Here is a 16,192-nt window from a genome sequence, read left to right as displayed (position 1 = left end):
CCACAGGCGCTTCCACGCGAACACGCAGTCCTGCGAACCCACGGCCGTTCCCGCCGTCCCTCGGTGTCCCCTCTTCACTTTTCTCCCATCGATTGTCAAAACAGACAGAGCAGACGCTTTAATGTCCGCACACCCTGGAGCCATGCGGAGCCGCCTCACAGCCCGGGGTGAGCGGGCTGGTCAACAAACACGCCCGCCGCCCACGGGCAGAGCGCGGGCCCAGGTCTGACACGCGTGCACGGAGACAGGTGTCTCAGGGCCGTTTTATTTGTCAAGGTCGGAAGCAGCAGCGTGCACAACCCCATGACAGGGCGCCGGGGGCGCCCGTGAGCGCCTTCCAGCCGCGTCTGGTCGCCCCGCAGCCCCTCGCCCAGTGGCCATCGCCGGCCAGCCCCCGCACACGGCCAGACCGCCCCAAGCCCCCTGGAGCGGAAGACGCTCCCTCCCACCCCTGAGGACACTGCGGGGTCCTGCGCAGAGCGGTTTTTCACCGTTTCCCCCGTCCCCAACTTTAAAGCGCGAGGAGCCCCAAGACCCCACAGCCCGAGCGTCCTCGTCTCCGCGCTGCAGCGCCCGTCACTTCAGCCAGATCCACTTGTCGCCCACGTCCGCGTTGTACCCGGGGCTGTACCGGCGGCCCGGCAGCTGTGGGGGGAAGCAGCCACAGTCACCGTCCGCCCGCAGGCCCCAGCTCACCCCACGGCGGCCCCCAATCCACCCCGGAATTCTCCACGCCGGAGAGGCCTCTGCGGGGCCCTGCCTGGGCGGCGGGCTAGCGGGGCCCTGAGGGGGGGGCCTGCCAATGCAACCCCACCCGGTGCCCCAGGACGTGGGGGGGGGTCGCGCCACGGAGAGGACACGGGGGACCTGGAGGTGCCTGCAGAGCAGCCAGCCTGCCGCCACCCGACTCCGCCCTCGGCCCCCAGGCTGTCCCACCACTCGGTCTGGGAGCTGGCGGCCGCCGCCCAGGGACCTCTTGTGGGGCCTGCGGCTCTGAGACCGGAACCGGGGCGAGCCTGGGCGGCGCGGCAGCCGAGGACGGGGCGGGGCCACAGGCCGGAGGGCGGGGCCTCTTTGGTGAGGGCCCGAGCGCAGCCGCACACAGGCGCCTGTCCAGAGTGCCGGGGCATGGCCTCAGCCACCGGGGGCTCGGCACACCCTCGGCCCGTGTCCCCAGGACGCTCACTCAGCTCACAGCGCCCCCCACCTGACGCCGGGGGCCGGGCCCCGAAGGCCGCGGTTCGCTCTGCTCTCATCTCCGCAGATGAACTCTTCAACCACAGAGAAGGACAACCAGAGGCAGGGCGGACCTGCCAGGTGCGCCAGCCTGCAGCAGCCGCCCCACACCATCTGCCCTGACTTCCCGGGGGGCCGCTTGCCGGGCCTCTGGCGCCAGAGACAGGTCGTGCCCTCGGGTCCCTTCTCTAAGGCAACGGAGGTTGAGGGCCGGCGGTGGCGGCGCCACACCCACCGAGCGGGACCGCGGAGAGAGCCGCTCCTCCGCATTGCCCCCCCCCCCGCGCCTGCTCACTCCAGCAGCCCCAAGCCCCGTGCTCGTCCACCTGGTGGGCGGACGCGCCGCAGCACCGCGAAGAGCACCTGGCACCTCCCCACACCGCAACCAGCACTCAGGGGCAGCGCCGGGCCCCGAGCGCCGCACTTCCCTGGGTGTGGTCACTGGCGGCGGCCACTCATGTCCCCGGTGCCTGTGGGCGGAGGCTGGGCCCCTCCCCCTGCCTCCTCCCTCCCTCGGCTCCCGGAACCTGGCCGCCCAGCAGAGGCCGGGCGTGGACAAAGCCTGACTCTAGAGGGCGGTGCAGAGCTGCCCAGCGTCCCCGCAGCACAGGCCTCCGGCCCCCGTGAGAGACGGGAGCAGGCCCCCGTCTGCTGGGTCTCTGGTTCTTCCAGACGAACTTCACGCTAACCTTAAATTGCTGCTTCTTGCAGAGTGAAATGTTTTTTTTTAACTCTGAATAACTGAAAACCCCCTCCTTACTGCCTAAGCAATTCACCGTTACTTACAAAGTGCTATGGAAGGCAGAAAAGAAACAAAGAAACAGAGAAAGCCAGCCCGGCAGAGGAGGAGCGGGAGCTGGGGACCCGCCCTTGGGGCGGCGCTCGGCCCCGGGGCTCTCACCTCCAAGAACCTGCGGAAGATCCGGTCGCTCTGGTGCGCGCCGACGGTGATCTCCGGGAGGTAGACGGGAATGGTGGTGAAATTCAGCACCTGCAGCTTGTCCTGAACCCTGGGAAGGAGGACAGACACGCTCACACCCATCCACAGGCTGGGCGTGAGCGCAGCCACGCTGGAGCACTCACGCACCCACGCAAGTGCCACCCACTCCCCGGCAGCCCGCTCGCAGCTCGACTTGGCCCCCGACCGCTGGCCCTCGTGGCCGCCCCCGGCAGTGCCCGCACCCCCGGCTGCGGCCTCTCCAGAGCCTCAGCGGCCAGACTCGGGAGACGCACAACAGGAGCCACAGCTGCTCTGAACACAAAACCGGCGGGAACAACGAGTGAAAACAAACGCCGCATGTCACAACGCCAAGCACAGTGCCGCGAAAAACTCGCAGAGTGACTGAGCCCCGAGGAAAACAGCCGGGGTCAGGCGGTCCCTCCGGGCCCACGGCGCGGCGTCCAGCCTGCCCGGGAAGCCGAGCGGCTCGAGGACTGGGCGCCGGGCAGGCAGGGGCGAATGCCCGCCCGGGACGGCCGCCGATCGGTGCTTGAAGAAGGTGGAGCCCTGGGCCTTCTCGGCACCGGGAAACACAGACCGCAGGTCCTGTCCTTGTTTCCCGGCTTGTTTTGCTAGATGCTAAAATATTTATACTTGGTTATAACTTGCTTAAGTGTAGTCTGAATATAACCACTATGCTCGAAGATGAAAAGCATTTTCGGGGTTTTTAGAAAGAAACACTGAAACAAAGCCTCCTTTCTCAAGGCTCCAAACAAAGAAAACCACTAGTTTAAGTGGCCCTTCCCGCTACAAGCAGTAACGGTGGACGGCTCTGCGGCGGCCCCGAGGGACCCCCTGCCAGGCCGCTGGCTCTCGGCCACGCGGCGCGCCGGGGCCAGGCTGACCGGGCCACGCCACGCCACGCCTGCCCCCGCCCCCCGGGGCAGCACCATCGGTTCCGGCCCCTGCCCCCACGGAGCGCAGACCCCGGGGCAGGCGGGGGGCGACGCGGGCAGCAGGTGAAGCTCGCCCGGTGTCACCGGCGGAGCCACGTCACCGTGCAGTGGCTGGCAGTCTGCACCCAGACGTCGCCCCCCCCCCCCACCCCGTGCTGCCAGGGCCACCGCTCGCCCCGAGGGCCTGGACCAGGGCGCCCCTGACCGCATGCCCGCCACAGCGCGCCCTCAGACGGGCTCCCGCTGCGACAGGGGGCGGTTCCGGGTGAGCTTTACCAGCGAGCGCCGGGGACGCGGCAACACCCACATTTCTATTTTTAACACGCACAGAGCCACCCTATTCTCATTGCACAAGGACAAGTGGTAAACGTGATCTCACCGTGAACGATTTCAACTAAAAACGAAGTGGGTATTTTTAAACATTAGCGAAGAACAAGGTGGGCGTGACTCAGTTTTCTCTGCAGCTCAAAACCCCGAAACACCTCCCCGGAGTCGGAGGCGCTGGCGGCCGGGAACGGGAGTGGCGCGCGGAGCCACAGCGCCACCTGCGGGCAGCGCGGCGGAATCACACCCTCCCGGAGCCTCCCAGCAGGACACGGCCCAGCAGACCGGCCCTGAGCGGCTCCCTGCAGATTAAAAAGATGCCCGCAGCCGCGCACAACCCGTGCGAGGGCCTGGCCTGCTCATGGCACGTGTGGCTGTGAGCCAAGATGAGGACCCCGAGCACTCGGTGTCACCCCGGAGAACTCGGAAGCAGGCGGAGGCGGCGCAGCCCCGCAGCCAGGGGCCCCAGCGCCCGCACGAGACGGCACGCTCGCGGGTCGGGCTCACAGCCCGGGGGCCACACCGCGTCCAGAAAGAGCGAGGCCGGGAAAGACGGAGGAAACAAAGCGGCAGCGTCTGCCCGTGACTCGGCCGGCTGCCGGGTCAACATCGCGTCTCCGTGTTCCCCCGAAGGCGCCCGGGCGCTGGGCCCTCAGAGACATGTGCTCGGGCGTCGCGGGCGCAGCCGACTCTTGGGCGCGGGTCCGCGGGGGGTCGCAGGTCCGCTGGGGGGGTCTCGGCTGCGAACACCGCGTTCCCTCAAGTGAAAGACAGCCGGCGCTCAGCACCAGCGCGCACACACAACTACACGCCGCCGCACGCAGCCGAGACGGCACGAGAACGCTCCGAACCAGTAGTTTGGTCGGGTTCCGGGCAGAACGGGGGCAGCGAGGGAACGGTACGTTCACAGGAATTACCCTGGAAAACTGGCCGTAATCTCCCCTGGAGCCCCCACATTGGAGGCGGGGCCGGGACGAGAACACGCACCGTCACCACGGTAGACGGCCACGGACCGTCCCGGGGGCAGAGCGCCGGGAGGAGGGGGCAGGAGCGCTTCCGGGGCGTGCGTCACTTCCGGGGCGTGCGTCACTTCCGGGACGTGCGTCGCCGCGATCGACTGGGTGTCGTGGCTGTGAGCGCCGTGGGAGCGGCAGGGCCTCTCCGCCCTGAGCGCCACAGGACCACACACAGACAGCGTCACCGCGACTTCAACGGGCGGAGGGCTCCGGGCGCGACCTGGGGCCACACCAGCACGCTGCCGGGTCTGGGGGGCGACGGCGCGTCGTGGCGGCGGGACGCCTCAGCCGGGTGCCGGGAGACGCCCCTTCGCAGGCGGCGGGCCGCGCACGCACGCACTCTGCCAGCGGGGGCTGACCGACAGGAGCAGGAGCCCCGTGTGAAGCCACGGGGGCCCGCGGCCTGGGGGAGTTGGGAGGAGGTCTCCGGGACAGCGGAGGCGCCCGCAGCCGGGCTGAGACGAGCGCTCGGGTTCCTCACGCCCGGGCCGGGGACGGGAGGCCCGCAGGCACCCGACGGAGGACGGGCCTTGCGTGAGTTCCACGAGGTGAGCCTGGACTTGTGCGCCACGTGGCTCCGCCTCGTCCTGCAGGGCTGCGGGCCGCGGGGCTCGAACCCCGCAGCAGCGGGAGCAGTGAGAAGGGAGCAGCAAGGGCAAGGAGTCACCGGAGACACACGCGCTGGCTGCGCGTGGGACCTGGGAGACGGCCAGGGGCCAGCAGGGACAGGCGGCTCCGACGGGCGACAGCCGCACGGGGACGCGACCATCCGCCAGGACGTCACCTGAGCTGCCGAGAGGAGGGCGGGCAAGGGGGCGGCGTGGCCCCGTTCCCCGTTCCCCGTCCCAGGGAGCCCAGAGCGTGTCTGGAGCACCTTCCAGCCCTCGCGGGCCTGTTGCCATGACAGCGGCCAAGGCCGCGGGGCTTCGGGCCTGGCGGGAGAACGCCGCCCGTGGTTAGAGGAAGGGTGTGGACTTCCGGAGTCAGGTGCAGGCTGGCACTGCACGGGACACCATCCGGGTCCGTCCACAGAGACACACACGTCACATAAACGCCCACCAGAAAAGGGCAGGTGCAGTTCAGGGGGCTCCAGTTTCAGCTGGGGGCGAAGCGCCCAGAAGCCGGGACCCTCACCCCCCGCGAGCCGGCGAGAAGCCCACCTGAACGCCGAGGCCTGGCTCGGTGCACAGGGCGGGGGAAGAAGACCAGCCGCGGGCCAGGGCCGCAGCAGGCACGCCCGCCCCAGAGGAAGCAGACGCCAGGGCTGGAGGGCCGTGCAGGGTCCGAGGAGCACCGCGCGGCGGTTAGTGAGCCCAATCCCCGGGAAGACAGAACCGCCCGGGCGTGCGTAGCAGGCGCAGCCGGGAGGGGACCAGACGCACGCAGCGTGCTCGCTCTGGCACGTGACCGTCAGGAAGTGGGCACAGCGGGGAGGGTGGGCGGGCCTCAAAGACGCAGAGAGCGAGCTGCACTGTGCCAGGCGGCAGCCGACTCACTCAGCAAAGGGCCAGGCACACGCACTTCAGGCTTCGAGGCCCATGCAGGGCTGCAGTCACCCCGGCCCTTTCCCCACAGCCCTTCACCACGGCGGGAGCCCTTCTGGGCAGCCCAGGACGGGGCCACGGCCAGCCGCCCTGACGGGAACCTCAGTCCACGGGCTCACACGGTGGACACGAAGAGCCGTGTGCACATACGAACTTCACACATGGAATGCACGAGGGACATGCTCACAGCACTGAGCAGAGCGCCCCGACCCACACGGACCGTGTCCTGGGGAGGGGGGCCGCGAGAGCATGGGCACATGACGAGAGCCGTGGGGGCTGCACTGTGCACAGGGCTCCAGCCCCCACTTTGTCAAGAGCGGCTGTGACCCCGATTGCCCCCCTCGCCCCACCACCCGCTCGGGGTCCTCGCCCTCCTCACCAGGTCGCCACCCTCCCACTGTCCCCTCTGCTCTACCACCTGGCTGGACTGCTGGGCACAGCTCCCCGCCCCCCGCGAACACCCCTGGGCCCAGGCTCGCATCCCTCGGCCTCTGCAGAGGACAGGCCTCCCACACCCACCCCCCAAAAGCAGCCCCCACAGCTCGATGCCCCGTCACTCAGGGCAGCCTGCTCCCCGGCCTCAGGCCCCAACGCAGCTCTGCGACCGGGGTGCGCTCGCTCCCCACAGAGCCCATCTCTGAGGGGCCCCCATACCCGACTCGGCGCCCCGTGGGCGGTGAAGGCGACGTCCCTGCGGAGTCCACACTGGGACCGGTCCGCCCCCGCCAGACCAGAGGGCGGGGGCCCATTCGGAGGGAGAGGAGGCCCGCCCAGCGCAGGCCACGCCAGCCCCGCCCTGCGCCCCCAGCCCCGCGCCCCCGCACTCACAGCATCCGCAGGTGGTGGAAGGTGCGGTCGTCCTGGCTGACCCACGGCCCCTTGTCGCACTGGAGGTACTGGATGTCCTCCACCACCTGGACGAGAGGGTCCCATGTTACCATGAAGCCTCCGCAGGAGTCTGAACACACTCACCGCGACGCACCGCACACCGCATCCGCCCGGCGGCAGGAACGCCGCCGCCGCGGAAGTTGGGCAGCTGGCCAGGCGGCCTCCGGTGCGGCGGGGACCGAGGGGTGGCCTCGAGGTGGGCGCCCCGCCGGGCAGATGCGGGGCAGCAGGCGTCCCCCCAGTCTGGGAGGGAGGAGCAGGGAGGGAGGCGGCCGGCCGGGGAGGGAACCGGCACCTGTGACAGGGCAGCCCCCCCCAGTGACTTCGCTCCAGAAGCAGGGGAAGAAGCAGGAAGTCGGCGCGCGTCCCAGAGCTGAAGCGCGTCACCTCCCCCCCCAACACACGCCGCCCCCCGTGACCCCGTGAAGACACAGGAACCGCCAGCAGGTCTCACACCAACAGCACACACGCACGGGGCCTGGCTTTCCTTCTGGAATTCTCTCACGCTTTGTGTTTCTAGTAATTTGTGCTTAAAATCTTAGAGAAGATACGGGGTGTTGTGTTTGGTTTTTACCAACCGAATCGTCAACTGCCCTAAGAAGTAACCCGTTTTCCTCTACTTTTCCATTATCCTGTAAAATACCCACTTTGCCAAACCAAGAACCTCACACACGCACGTGCACACACACACAGGTGAACACATACACAGGTGCGAGTGCACACACACAGGTGAGCGCACCCACAGGTGTGAGCACGCACACCCCTAGCTCTGGGCTCAGCTCTGGACCACCACCGTCCCCTCACTGACCCACCGCTGCCACCACGAGCGCCCCGGCTGCCACTGCTGCGGAGCCTGCTTCTGTGTTTGGGGCAGGGCACACGTGTTTCTGTAGAGCTCTTTAAAAAATGGCCCTTCGGCTGTTACTAGTTACAGCGAGGCTGACCTGAATTTTTACAAAACGCGCCTGTGAGCGGGGACCGCTGACGCCCTGATGCGCTGGCCCCTCCTCGGTGACCCAGGCAGCTCCCGGCCCCGCCCCCGTCCCAGGGGGGCGCGGGCACAGGCGGCCTGGCCCGCTGCGCCCCCACCGCCCTGGGGTTTCCAGGCCACGGACACCGAGTCCCGCTCGAGGAACCCGCAGCCTCACAGCCCCGGGCGTGGCCGTGGGGAACGCCTCTCAGACGGCCCCCACGACCTTCCCAGACCGGCGGGAAGGGGGCTGAGGGTCTGACTTGCAGGAACCTTACACACGGGTGGAGCTGAGCGACCACACACCTTTCAACCCTTGTCTCACCTTTTCTGCGTCCTGGGCTTCCCTCCCACTGTACTGCAAAACTTCAGACTTCCCACTGTAAGACACAAGGCAGGTCCACGTGAGCCTTCTGAGCTTCCGCCAGCGCACAGACGACCCTCGGACACGGGGTCCCCGCTGCCGGTGCCGACACGCCACGCTCCGCCCGGTCAGGGGGCGCGGCCGGAGCAGGAACGTGCCCGAGACTGGACGGGACCCGCAGCCCGCTCCTGCCCCCCTCCCCCCGCCGTGGGCACGAGAAGCCAGAGCCCCGGCCACCTGCCGCCCCGCAGACGTCTCTGGCTGCCGTGTCCATCCCGGGAAGCGCGGAGACACCTCAGCCACGTGCACACAGACCGAGGCCTGGGCGGCAGCTGGCCAGCCAGCACGCCCAGAGCACTCGAGCCGCTGGGACTCGCGCTTCGGAGACGCACGGAACGCGGCCGTTTCCCTCAGACTTGTGCCACGGACGGCAGCTCCTCCCTCAGTCCACGGGGAAGGGGCTCCAAGGAGCCCCCGTGGGGTCCCCAGAAGAAGGGGCAGCCGATGCCACTCCCACACCCGCACCCACGTCCTCTCCACACCCAGGGAGGGACCCGGTCGCCGGGCCCCGCTGGCACGTCTGTGCCTCAGCAGATGCAGGGGAGGCTGCCGGGCCACCACCTCCGGACCAACCGGACGGAGACCCGAGGCCGCTCCGGGGCCAGAGGCCAGCGAGGCCGCCCAGAGCAGGGCTGGGCCCCTCCCGACAGGGGCAGCCGAGTGTCTGGGGACACACTGACACCATCTCATTTGGGCGTCCCCGCACCAGGGCGCCCGCCCAGCACAGGACGGGAGCCCCCAGAGGAAACACCCCGGGAAGTCACAGCTGGACTCGAGCTGAACCCCACGCACGGCCCACGTCCAGGGGGCAAACATCGCCGCCTCTGGAAGCCATGGGCCTCGGGGGGGTGGCTGTTTCCGGAGACACTCCACCTCCCACCGGGAGCACCTGCTGTCAGGACTAGGCGGGGCATTCACGCGTGTGTGCATGTGTAACACGGGGCTCACACGGCCTCCCGCCCAGGCCTGGTCTGCTCTCGGCTGAAGCCCATGCTGCCCAGCGGCTCACGCTCCCGGGGTTCTCGGGAGCCACCTGAGCGGCAGGTCACAGGGACACGGCCCCGCTTCAACGAGGAGGGAGGGGAGATGGGAAAGACTCCATTTCAGGGTCCCCAGGGCCTGCGCCCCGACCCGTGGGTCTGTGCGGCCCCCCCCGAGCAACCTGCTAGGTCAGCGTGCACGTTCGGTTGCCACGGGAAGTAGACACACGTGGGTTCTCTGGTGCTGAAACTGCGGTGCAACGTGGCTTCAGTTTGCTTCCAGCACCAAAACATGGCAACAAGACAGGAAAAAGCAAACCAACCAACCAAAAGCCCCCCACAGGAGGGCCTGTGTGCCTCCCGTGCACGGACCGCGGACCGCACCGCACCCCCCCGGGCTCACCTCATCTCGGGAAGGAAGGCCTTCTTGTAGGCGTCCTCGATGGCCTGCAGGTAGGCGGTGGTGATCTTCATCTCGTGCGGCTGCACAGGGTGGGAGACAGGGGTGAGCCACGTGGCCCGTCTTGCACGTGTGCAAAGCGGGAACGCCGCCACGGACCGCGTGGCCTCAGGACGCCTCGGAACGACGCCTGCTGGGCTGGGCGCTGTCGGGGTCTGGGGGCATCGGAAGGGACCTGGGGACCCTCAGGGTCTCTCCCAACTCCGTCCCAGCGTCACAGAGCAGGTCCTCCGTCCCCTGGAGAACGTGCACCTGAGGTACAATGCCCCCAGCAGGAAGCAGCCCCAGGGCCGGGGGTCCTCACTGGTGACCCCGAGTCTCCGTCACCCCCGCACGGCAGCACCACCCGACCCAGTCGCAGCCACGGCCACGGCAGGGACCGGGAGTGTGTGGGGGTGACCGCCCCCCTGCTCCAGGGTCAGGGAGCGGGAGGGACACTCAGGGTCAGAGGGATGGGGGCACCGGCAGTCGGTCTCATTCACGGGAACACAAGAAGCACGAACTCCTCTTTAGAGACCGATGGTCAAGGCCAAGGGCCGTCCTGCCAGCAGACAGGCCGGTCCAGCAGGGTGGGCCAGGGGACACGGGCCCGGGGGACACGGGCCCGGGGGACAGAGGGCCCCGGGGGAGAGCAGGACAGGCGCAGGCGGCCCTCCCGGGGGCACAGCCCCCATCCCGGGCCTCCCGCTGCAGGCGTGGCTGTGAGGCGCCGGCCCGTGTGTGGGACAAGGCGACCCGGCGGGAGGCGGGCCTCGGGGAAAGGCCGACTCACGTCCCCTTTCTTCTGGATGCGACTCTGGATCTCCGGCACGGGCACGTCGAGGTAGACCGTCACGTGGGGCGGCAGGAACTGGCAGATGGTCACCTTCTTCACCTCGTTGTAGTGCTCCACACCTGGCCCGCGCGAGAGAGGCCCGCCTGTCACCTGCCAGTCCACCCCAGGCTCCGAGTGCCCCTCCTCCGCTCACGAGGACAAGGGCACGCACGGTTCTCGGAGCCAGACGCCTGCCCCTCTGCGACCCGCGCCCGGCGCAGGGGCCGGTGCAGCTGCACGGGGGCACCATGGGCGCCCCAGGCACACGCACCATGTGCAGTGCCTGCCGCCCGTCCCCGTGGCCGCACCCAGAGTGCCAGCCCGGAGGGACTACGCCGCTTCCTCTGGAGAAAGGGGAGCAACAGGCTTCCAACCTGCCTTTAAGGGCCTTGGGATTTGTAAACGCGTCTCGGACGCACCCAAGGGCCCCCGTACTTCCCAGGCGGGGGGGGGGGGGGTGGAGGCGGGGGCGAGGCTCTACACAGGCGTCCCTGGAAGCGGAAGGCACCGCCGGCTCCTGTCCGGTGCGCACTTCCTCGTGGTGGTGACCGATGCTCCCCAGGGAGGGAGGGCATCCTGTTGGCCCCCTCTCCCAGAGAGCGCAGACCCACTGCGTGACGCCCCTCCACCCCCGTGTCCAAGCGACGCCTCCAGCCGCGCAGACCGGCCGCTCCTGTCACGGCCTCAGGGAGCGCACTGCACAGACAGCCCCGGGGCACTCGGGACACGCCCAGTGCTGTGGACAGGGCCGCCCCCGGCAGCCCGGGTACAGAAACCAACCCCCCCCCCCCCGAGAACACACTGGGGGGCGCTGGGACGAGACCACCGCCCCTGCCCACATAGGGGCACAGCCAAGAAAGCAGGGTCTGCCGAGTGTCCTGTGGACGAAACTTCCAGAAGCGACACTTGGGTGACCTCCCTCGGAGCCACGGAAGGGGAGCCGCCCTGGCACCCGTGCACGGTTCAGCGGATGCTGCCGGGACACCCGTGTGCCCGCGGCGGGACTCACACTGCTTCCGGATGAAGCCCTGCTTGTACATGGCGTCCAGGAACACAAAGTCGCTGTAGACGGAGCGCTCCAGCACGACCCCCTGCCCTGTGGGAGAGGGCGGACGGGGAGTCGGACCACAGACGCGCTGGGAGCAGCGCCTCGCCTGTGGAGGGCGGAGCCGGGCGTCCGCAATCCCGGGCGGCTGGGCAGCTGGGGCGGACACAGGTGGAACCGCCCTCACGGCAGCGCCCCCTCCGGTCCGCGGGAGCACCGGCGTCCGGCTCACAGGAGAAGGGCTCCCGTTCCCACCCCCAGGCTTCCCGCCCGGCGCCCGCCCCAGCCGCTCCCCGATGAGGCTCGCCCTTGGCTTTCTCCCCACCCCGGTGTCGTCTGAGAGCCAACTCCCACCCTGGGGCGTGGTGCTGGACCCGGTGCCCTTGGACCTGGGGGACAGCCCTCTCTCCCCATGCCCCCGGCCCGTCCCAGTCATCTGGAGGCTCTCTGTTCCCCCGACGCGTGGACACACGCGCCCCAGGAACCCAGTGCCACCGGTAAGTCCCACTGCAGGACCCGCGACGGGACGGCACAAAGTCATTTCATTCCCAGCCACAACCACGTGGGCCCTGGGGAGCTGCGGCCTCACGGGGGAGCACGCTCACCCGGCAGACTCCCTAAGGAGAAGCTCGCGGGGGCGACCCAAAGCAGCTGAGCTCCGGAACAGGGTTCAGGTGCAGACCCCGCCCCTGCCCCGGGAACCTCACCTGTGCTCAGCAGGTGCTCCAAGGCGTCGGCGTACTGCAGGAGGCGGTTGGCGTACAGCCAAGACTGCAGGCGGTAACTGTTGCCGTCGTTACTCTTGGGGTTGTCGTAAAACTTCTCCAAGCTGCAGTTGCCACTGAGCTCCATGTCCAGGGACCGGCCGTCCCCCGTCGTGCTGTCCACGTAGTGCATCCCCGCCTCCGGGAAGTGCCTCATGCCTGCGGGCGGCAGGGCCGACTGAGAGGAGAGGCAGCCCCGCCCACCCCCACGAGCCACGTGCAGTGCGGTGCACTGCTGGGAACCAAGCCCTTCGGAGCGGGAGCACCGGCGTGGGGCTGGCTGGCGAGCGGGTGGGGACGGCGGCCCTAAGACCTGTGTTCACAGGGTTCCAGGGGGCACGAAGACACCGACAACGTGTCTAAAACACACAGGAGACGAGCGTGTCCCCTCGTGCACCGCGCCACAGCGAGCCCCCCCCCCTCCGTGCAGGCGGGCGGGCGGGGGAGTGCTGGCGGAGGGCCCCAGGGAGCTGTGGCACACAAACGCCAGCCCTGGAGAGGCACAGGAGCGGCACGGGCTTTGCTCTGAGCGGCCGTGTGACGCCAGCTCCACACGGAGCACACCCCCCCTCGGGCACGGCACCGACACCCATGTTGGCGGTGGGTGCCGACAGCCTGGGCGGGCCGGTGCTCCGTGTCCACGACCAGGCCGTCACAGCTCCCACCAGATCCGGGGCGGCGAGGACGTCCCAACTCTCCGAGTACAAGCGATCGGTGACAGCTTTTGGGCACACACTTTAAAAGGTAAAACACCCACCCGGGCCCACTCTCCCGCCCGGCCCGGGTCCAAGTGCCCCCGAGGAAGCGCCCGGGGGCGCACCTAGCTTCTCTGCGATCCCTTTCGCGACCTTGCTCTTCCCGGAGCATATGTTGCCGTCGACCGTTATCACTTTGCTGGATTCCGTCAGCTTTTTGCTTGTTTTGTCGCCGAGCACGAAGGCCAGGGGGCCGTACCGCCGCGGGCGCTGCACGCCCATGTGGATTCCTGCCTGAGACACAACAGCACGGTGTGAGCGTGCGGCCACCCCAGGCGGCGGCAGCTACCAGGCCTACAGGTGTGTTACCTACTGATTCAATCACAGGTCCCCGCCCCCAAGGGGAGCTCGTAAGGACCCCGGAGGGTCGCTGCTGCGTCCTCGGGGCCCGGAACTGACGCACCTACTCCTCCAGCTCTGCGAGCACTCGAGGGACCCTGCCGACCCGAGCCTCACGTCCCCCCAGGCGCGTCACCTCCTGATCCCCGCGGATCCCCACCTCTCACCCACAGTGCAGACACCGCCCCCCTCCCGTCTCCAATGTCCGCAATCTACTCCTCGCACGAAAGGCACAACCGTCCCCCCAGCACACACACATCGAAAGGCACAAGCTGAGAAAACTCCAGCACGGGCCGCCCAGCTCGACGACAAGCAGGGCAGAAGGCCGGCTCCCTCCCCACCAAGTGCCGAGAACCCGCGAGACCGGCTCAGCCGCACCGCACAGAGCAGACAGAGCTCTCTCACAAACAGCACACTTTTTCACACATCAAACTGAGAAATGCTCTGCTTTTCAAACAATGGCGTGCAGTGGGGTGGGGGGGTGAGACAGAGCCCCCAAAACTGCTGGTGGTGGTGTGGCCATGACCCCTGGGCCGGGGGCTCGGACAGGGAGGTCACCAGAAGGGAACAGGCATGGGTCTGTGCAAAGGCTGAGCTACCGAGGTGCTCAGGGAAATCCAGTCACTGGTTACGGAATCAGACATGTAAGTAAAACCCTCACGTCCCACCACAGAGGAGTAGTTAAAAACTCAAGGTAAATCCATGTGATGGAATACCAAGCACTCACAACAATGAGATTTTTCTATGAAATAAAAAGAATATGAGAATATAAAACACAAGATTTTTTTTCAATCCTGATTTGCTTGTTCTACTGTATTGTTTACTGAAGGGTGAAAAAAGGTTGCAAAACTGAGTGCAAAGAAAATGATGGAACTAACAGGCAAAAGGTCTGCACAGACACCACGAGAAAAAAGGGTGCAGAATAAGCCCGGGAGCGTTAGACCCGTCACCTGTGACTGGGGGATGCGAGTGCAACCCCCCCGGGACCGGCTACAAGCCCAGGAAGAGCCAACCCCTCGCGCGGCGAGAGCGCGGTGCGGCAGGCGTGCCAGTCACCCCGCCCCCCCGCACCAGGGGGCTGGCACCCTGGAAAGCGACTCCGCGGCATCTTATAAAACCAGACGCGGTCTTACCGCGCGACCCAGCACTTCCCACAAAGAAGCCGGCACCCACGTGACTGCAGCAGCGTCCCTCACAGTCACCGGGGACTGAAAGCAACCACGTCCTCCAGCGGCTGAACAGCCGAACTGGTCGTACAGTGGACTATCACACGGCGGTGAACAGAAGTCATCCAGCCACGAAAAGACGGGGGTGTATTTAAATACATGTCTCCACATAAGAGACAGTGTGAAAAAGCAACGTATTGTAGGAATCCAGTTACATGACGTTCCAGCAAAGGCAAAGAAAGCTAGGGAGGTGGCAGAGGTCAGGCAGGGGGCGCCAGGGTTATGCGAGAAGACGGCGGGCTGAAGAGCTGAGACCTGGGGACCGCTTAGGGCAGAGAGACTTCTCGGCGGGACACCGAGGGGAGGACACGGGCCACCACGCACTCGCGAAGGCCACGCTGCAGCACGAACTGTGAACCTCAGTGTGTGCAAGTTTTAAAACCGCTTTTAGGAAGAGACGTCCCACGACGGAGTGCAGGACGTGAGAACACAACTGGGTCACACGTGCAGGGAACCCCGTCGCTGCAGGGCGCGGGGAGGGGCGCTGAGCCTGGGAACGAGTGGAGTCGCCCGCCTGGAGGGCCGCGGAACGGTAGCCTCTCGGATGAGGACGTTTCCCCCGGGGGCGGAGGCCAGCAGTGCCGGTGCCGCTACGTGCGCCCCCGAGACTGAAGCAAGTAGACAAACGGACAGCAAACGGTGCGAGCCAGGTTCTGCGCGGCCCGCACCGGCCCGGCGAGCGGGGTCTGCCGGCCGGCCTCTCACACCGGGGCTGCCGGCGGCCGGTTCGCCCCGTGCCCTGGGCTCTGCGTGGAGCCGAGATTAAGGGGCCGGGACAAGCCCGCGGGCCCCTGAGGTCTGCCCGGGACTCGGGACTCGGGACCCGGGACAGGGGCGTCCGTCCAGACTGTGACCCTGGGAGCCGCCGCCCCCAGGTCCGGGGTCCGGGGAGGGGGCGGCGCCCCGCGGACAGGCCGGCCCCGCCCGCCGCCTCACCCAGCGCTGGGCCCCCGCCGCGAGGCCCCGCGCGGACGCGGGCGCCACTCTCAGCAGCCTCAAGGCCATCGCTCCGCCGTCGCCACCGGTTCAAGGACCCGAGGGGACGCGGTCGCGCCGGGGTCCTCTCTCGCGGCCGGCGCGCCTGAATGACGTCACAACCAGGGTGCCCGCGCGGCGCCTGTCGGGGGCTTCGCGCGGGGCCGCGGGCGCAGGGCGCGGAGGGCAGGACAGGCGGGGCCTCCAGCGGCAGTGCCCGTGCGGGTCTCCCTTCTCCTCGGGCTAGCCCCCACACCGCCCTCCCCGTTGCCCCGGAGCGCCTGGGTCGCCTCCGCCGAAGTGTCTGTAGCGCAAAGACCGTCGCGGCTGGGACGGCGGGGCGAGCCGGGCCTGGCCGGGTGCTCGGGCCGCAAGGGAGGAGGGGCTGTGGGTCGACCGGAGGCCCGGTCCGGGAAGGCTTCTCTGACGTCAGAAGCCCTGCTTGTCCAAAACAGGGGTGGGTGCCCCCTGACTTACGATGGGGTTACGACCCGGTCATGTCAAAAATGCACTTAACACTCCCAACCTGCTGGACG

At 68.0% G+C, this 16,192-nt stretch overlaps 1 protein-coding gene across 2 annotated transcripts; it reads right to left on the bottom strand.

The window, feature by feature from the left end:
* Positions 1-245: 245 nt before the first annotated feature.
* NDUFA10 (NADH:ubiquinone oxidoreductase subunit A10) lies at positions 246-15,774 on the bottom strand. 2 transcript variants are annotated; one of them, XM_045845594.1, is made up of 10 exons: positions 15,618-15,774; positions 13,182-13,350; positions 12,305-12,520; positions 11,562-11,648; positions 10,511-10,632; positions 9,682-9,761; positions 8,200-8,254; positions 6,845-6,930; positions 2,138-2,246; positions 246-645 (listed from the first exon to the last, which is right to left on the bottom strand). In XM_045845594.1, the coding sequence occupies exons 1-10, from the start codon at positions 15,684-15,686 to the stop codon at positions 577-579; spliced, it is 1,062 nt and encodes a 353-aa protein (XP_045701550.1). In that variant the 5' UTR covers positions 15,687-15,774; the 3' UTR covers positions 246-576. The 2 variants fall into 2 exon arrangements, with proteins under 2 accessions (XP_045701550.1, XP_045701551.1); XM_045845595.1 differs by lacking the exon at positions 2,138-2,246.
* Between the last annotated feature and the right edge of the window lie 418 nt (positions 15,775-16,192).

Source organism: Phyllostomus hastatus, unplaced genomic scaffold, assembly GCF_019186645.2.
Source record: "Phyllostomus hastatus isolate PE091 unplaced genomic scaffold, TTU_PhHast_1.1 phas_contig_477, whole genome shotgun sequence".
Lineage (NCBI taxonomy): Eukaryota > Metazoa > Chordata > Mammalia > Chiroptera > Phyllostomidae > Phyllostomus > Phyllostomus hastatus.
The sequence above is the reverse complement of the archived record's forward strand: the minus strand, read 5'-3'. Positions and strand labels throughout refer to the sequence as shown.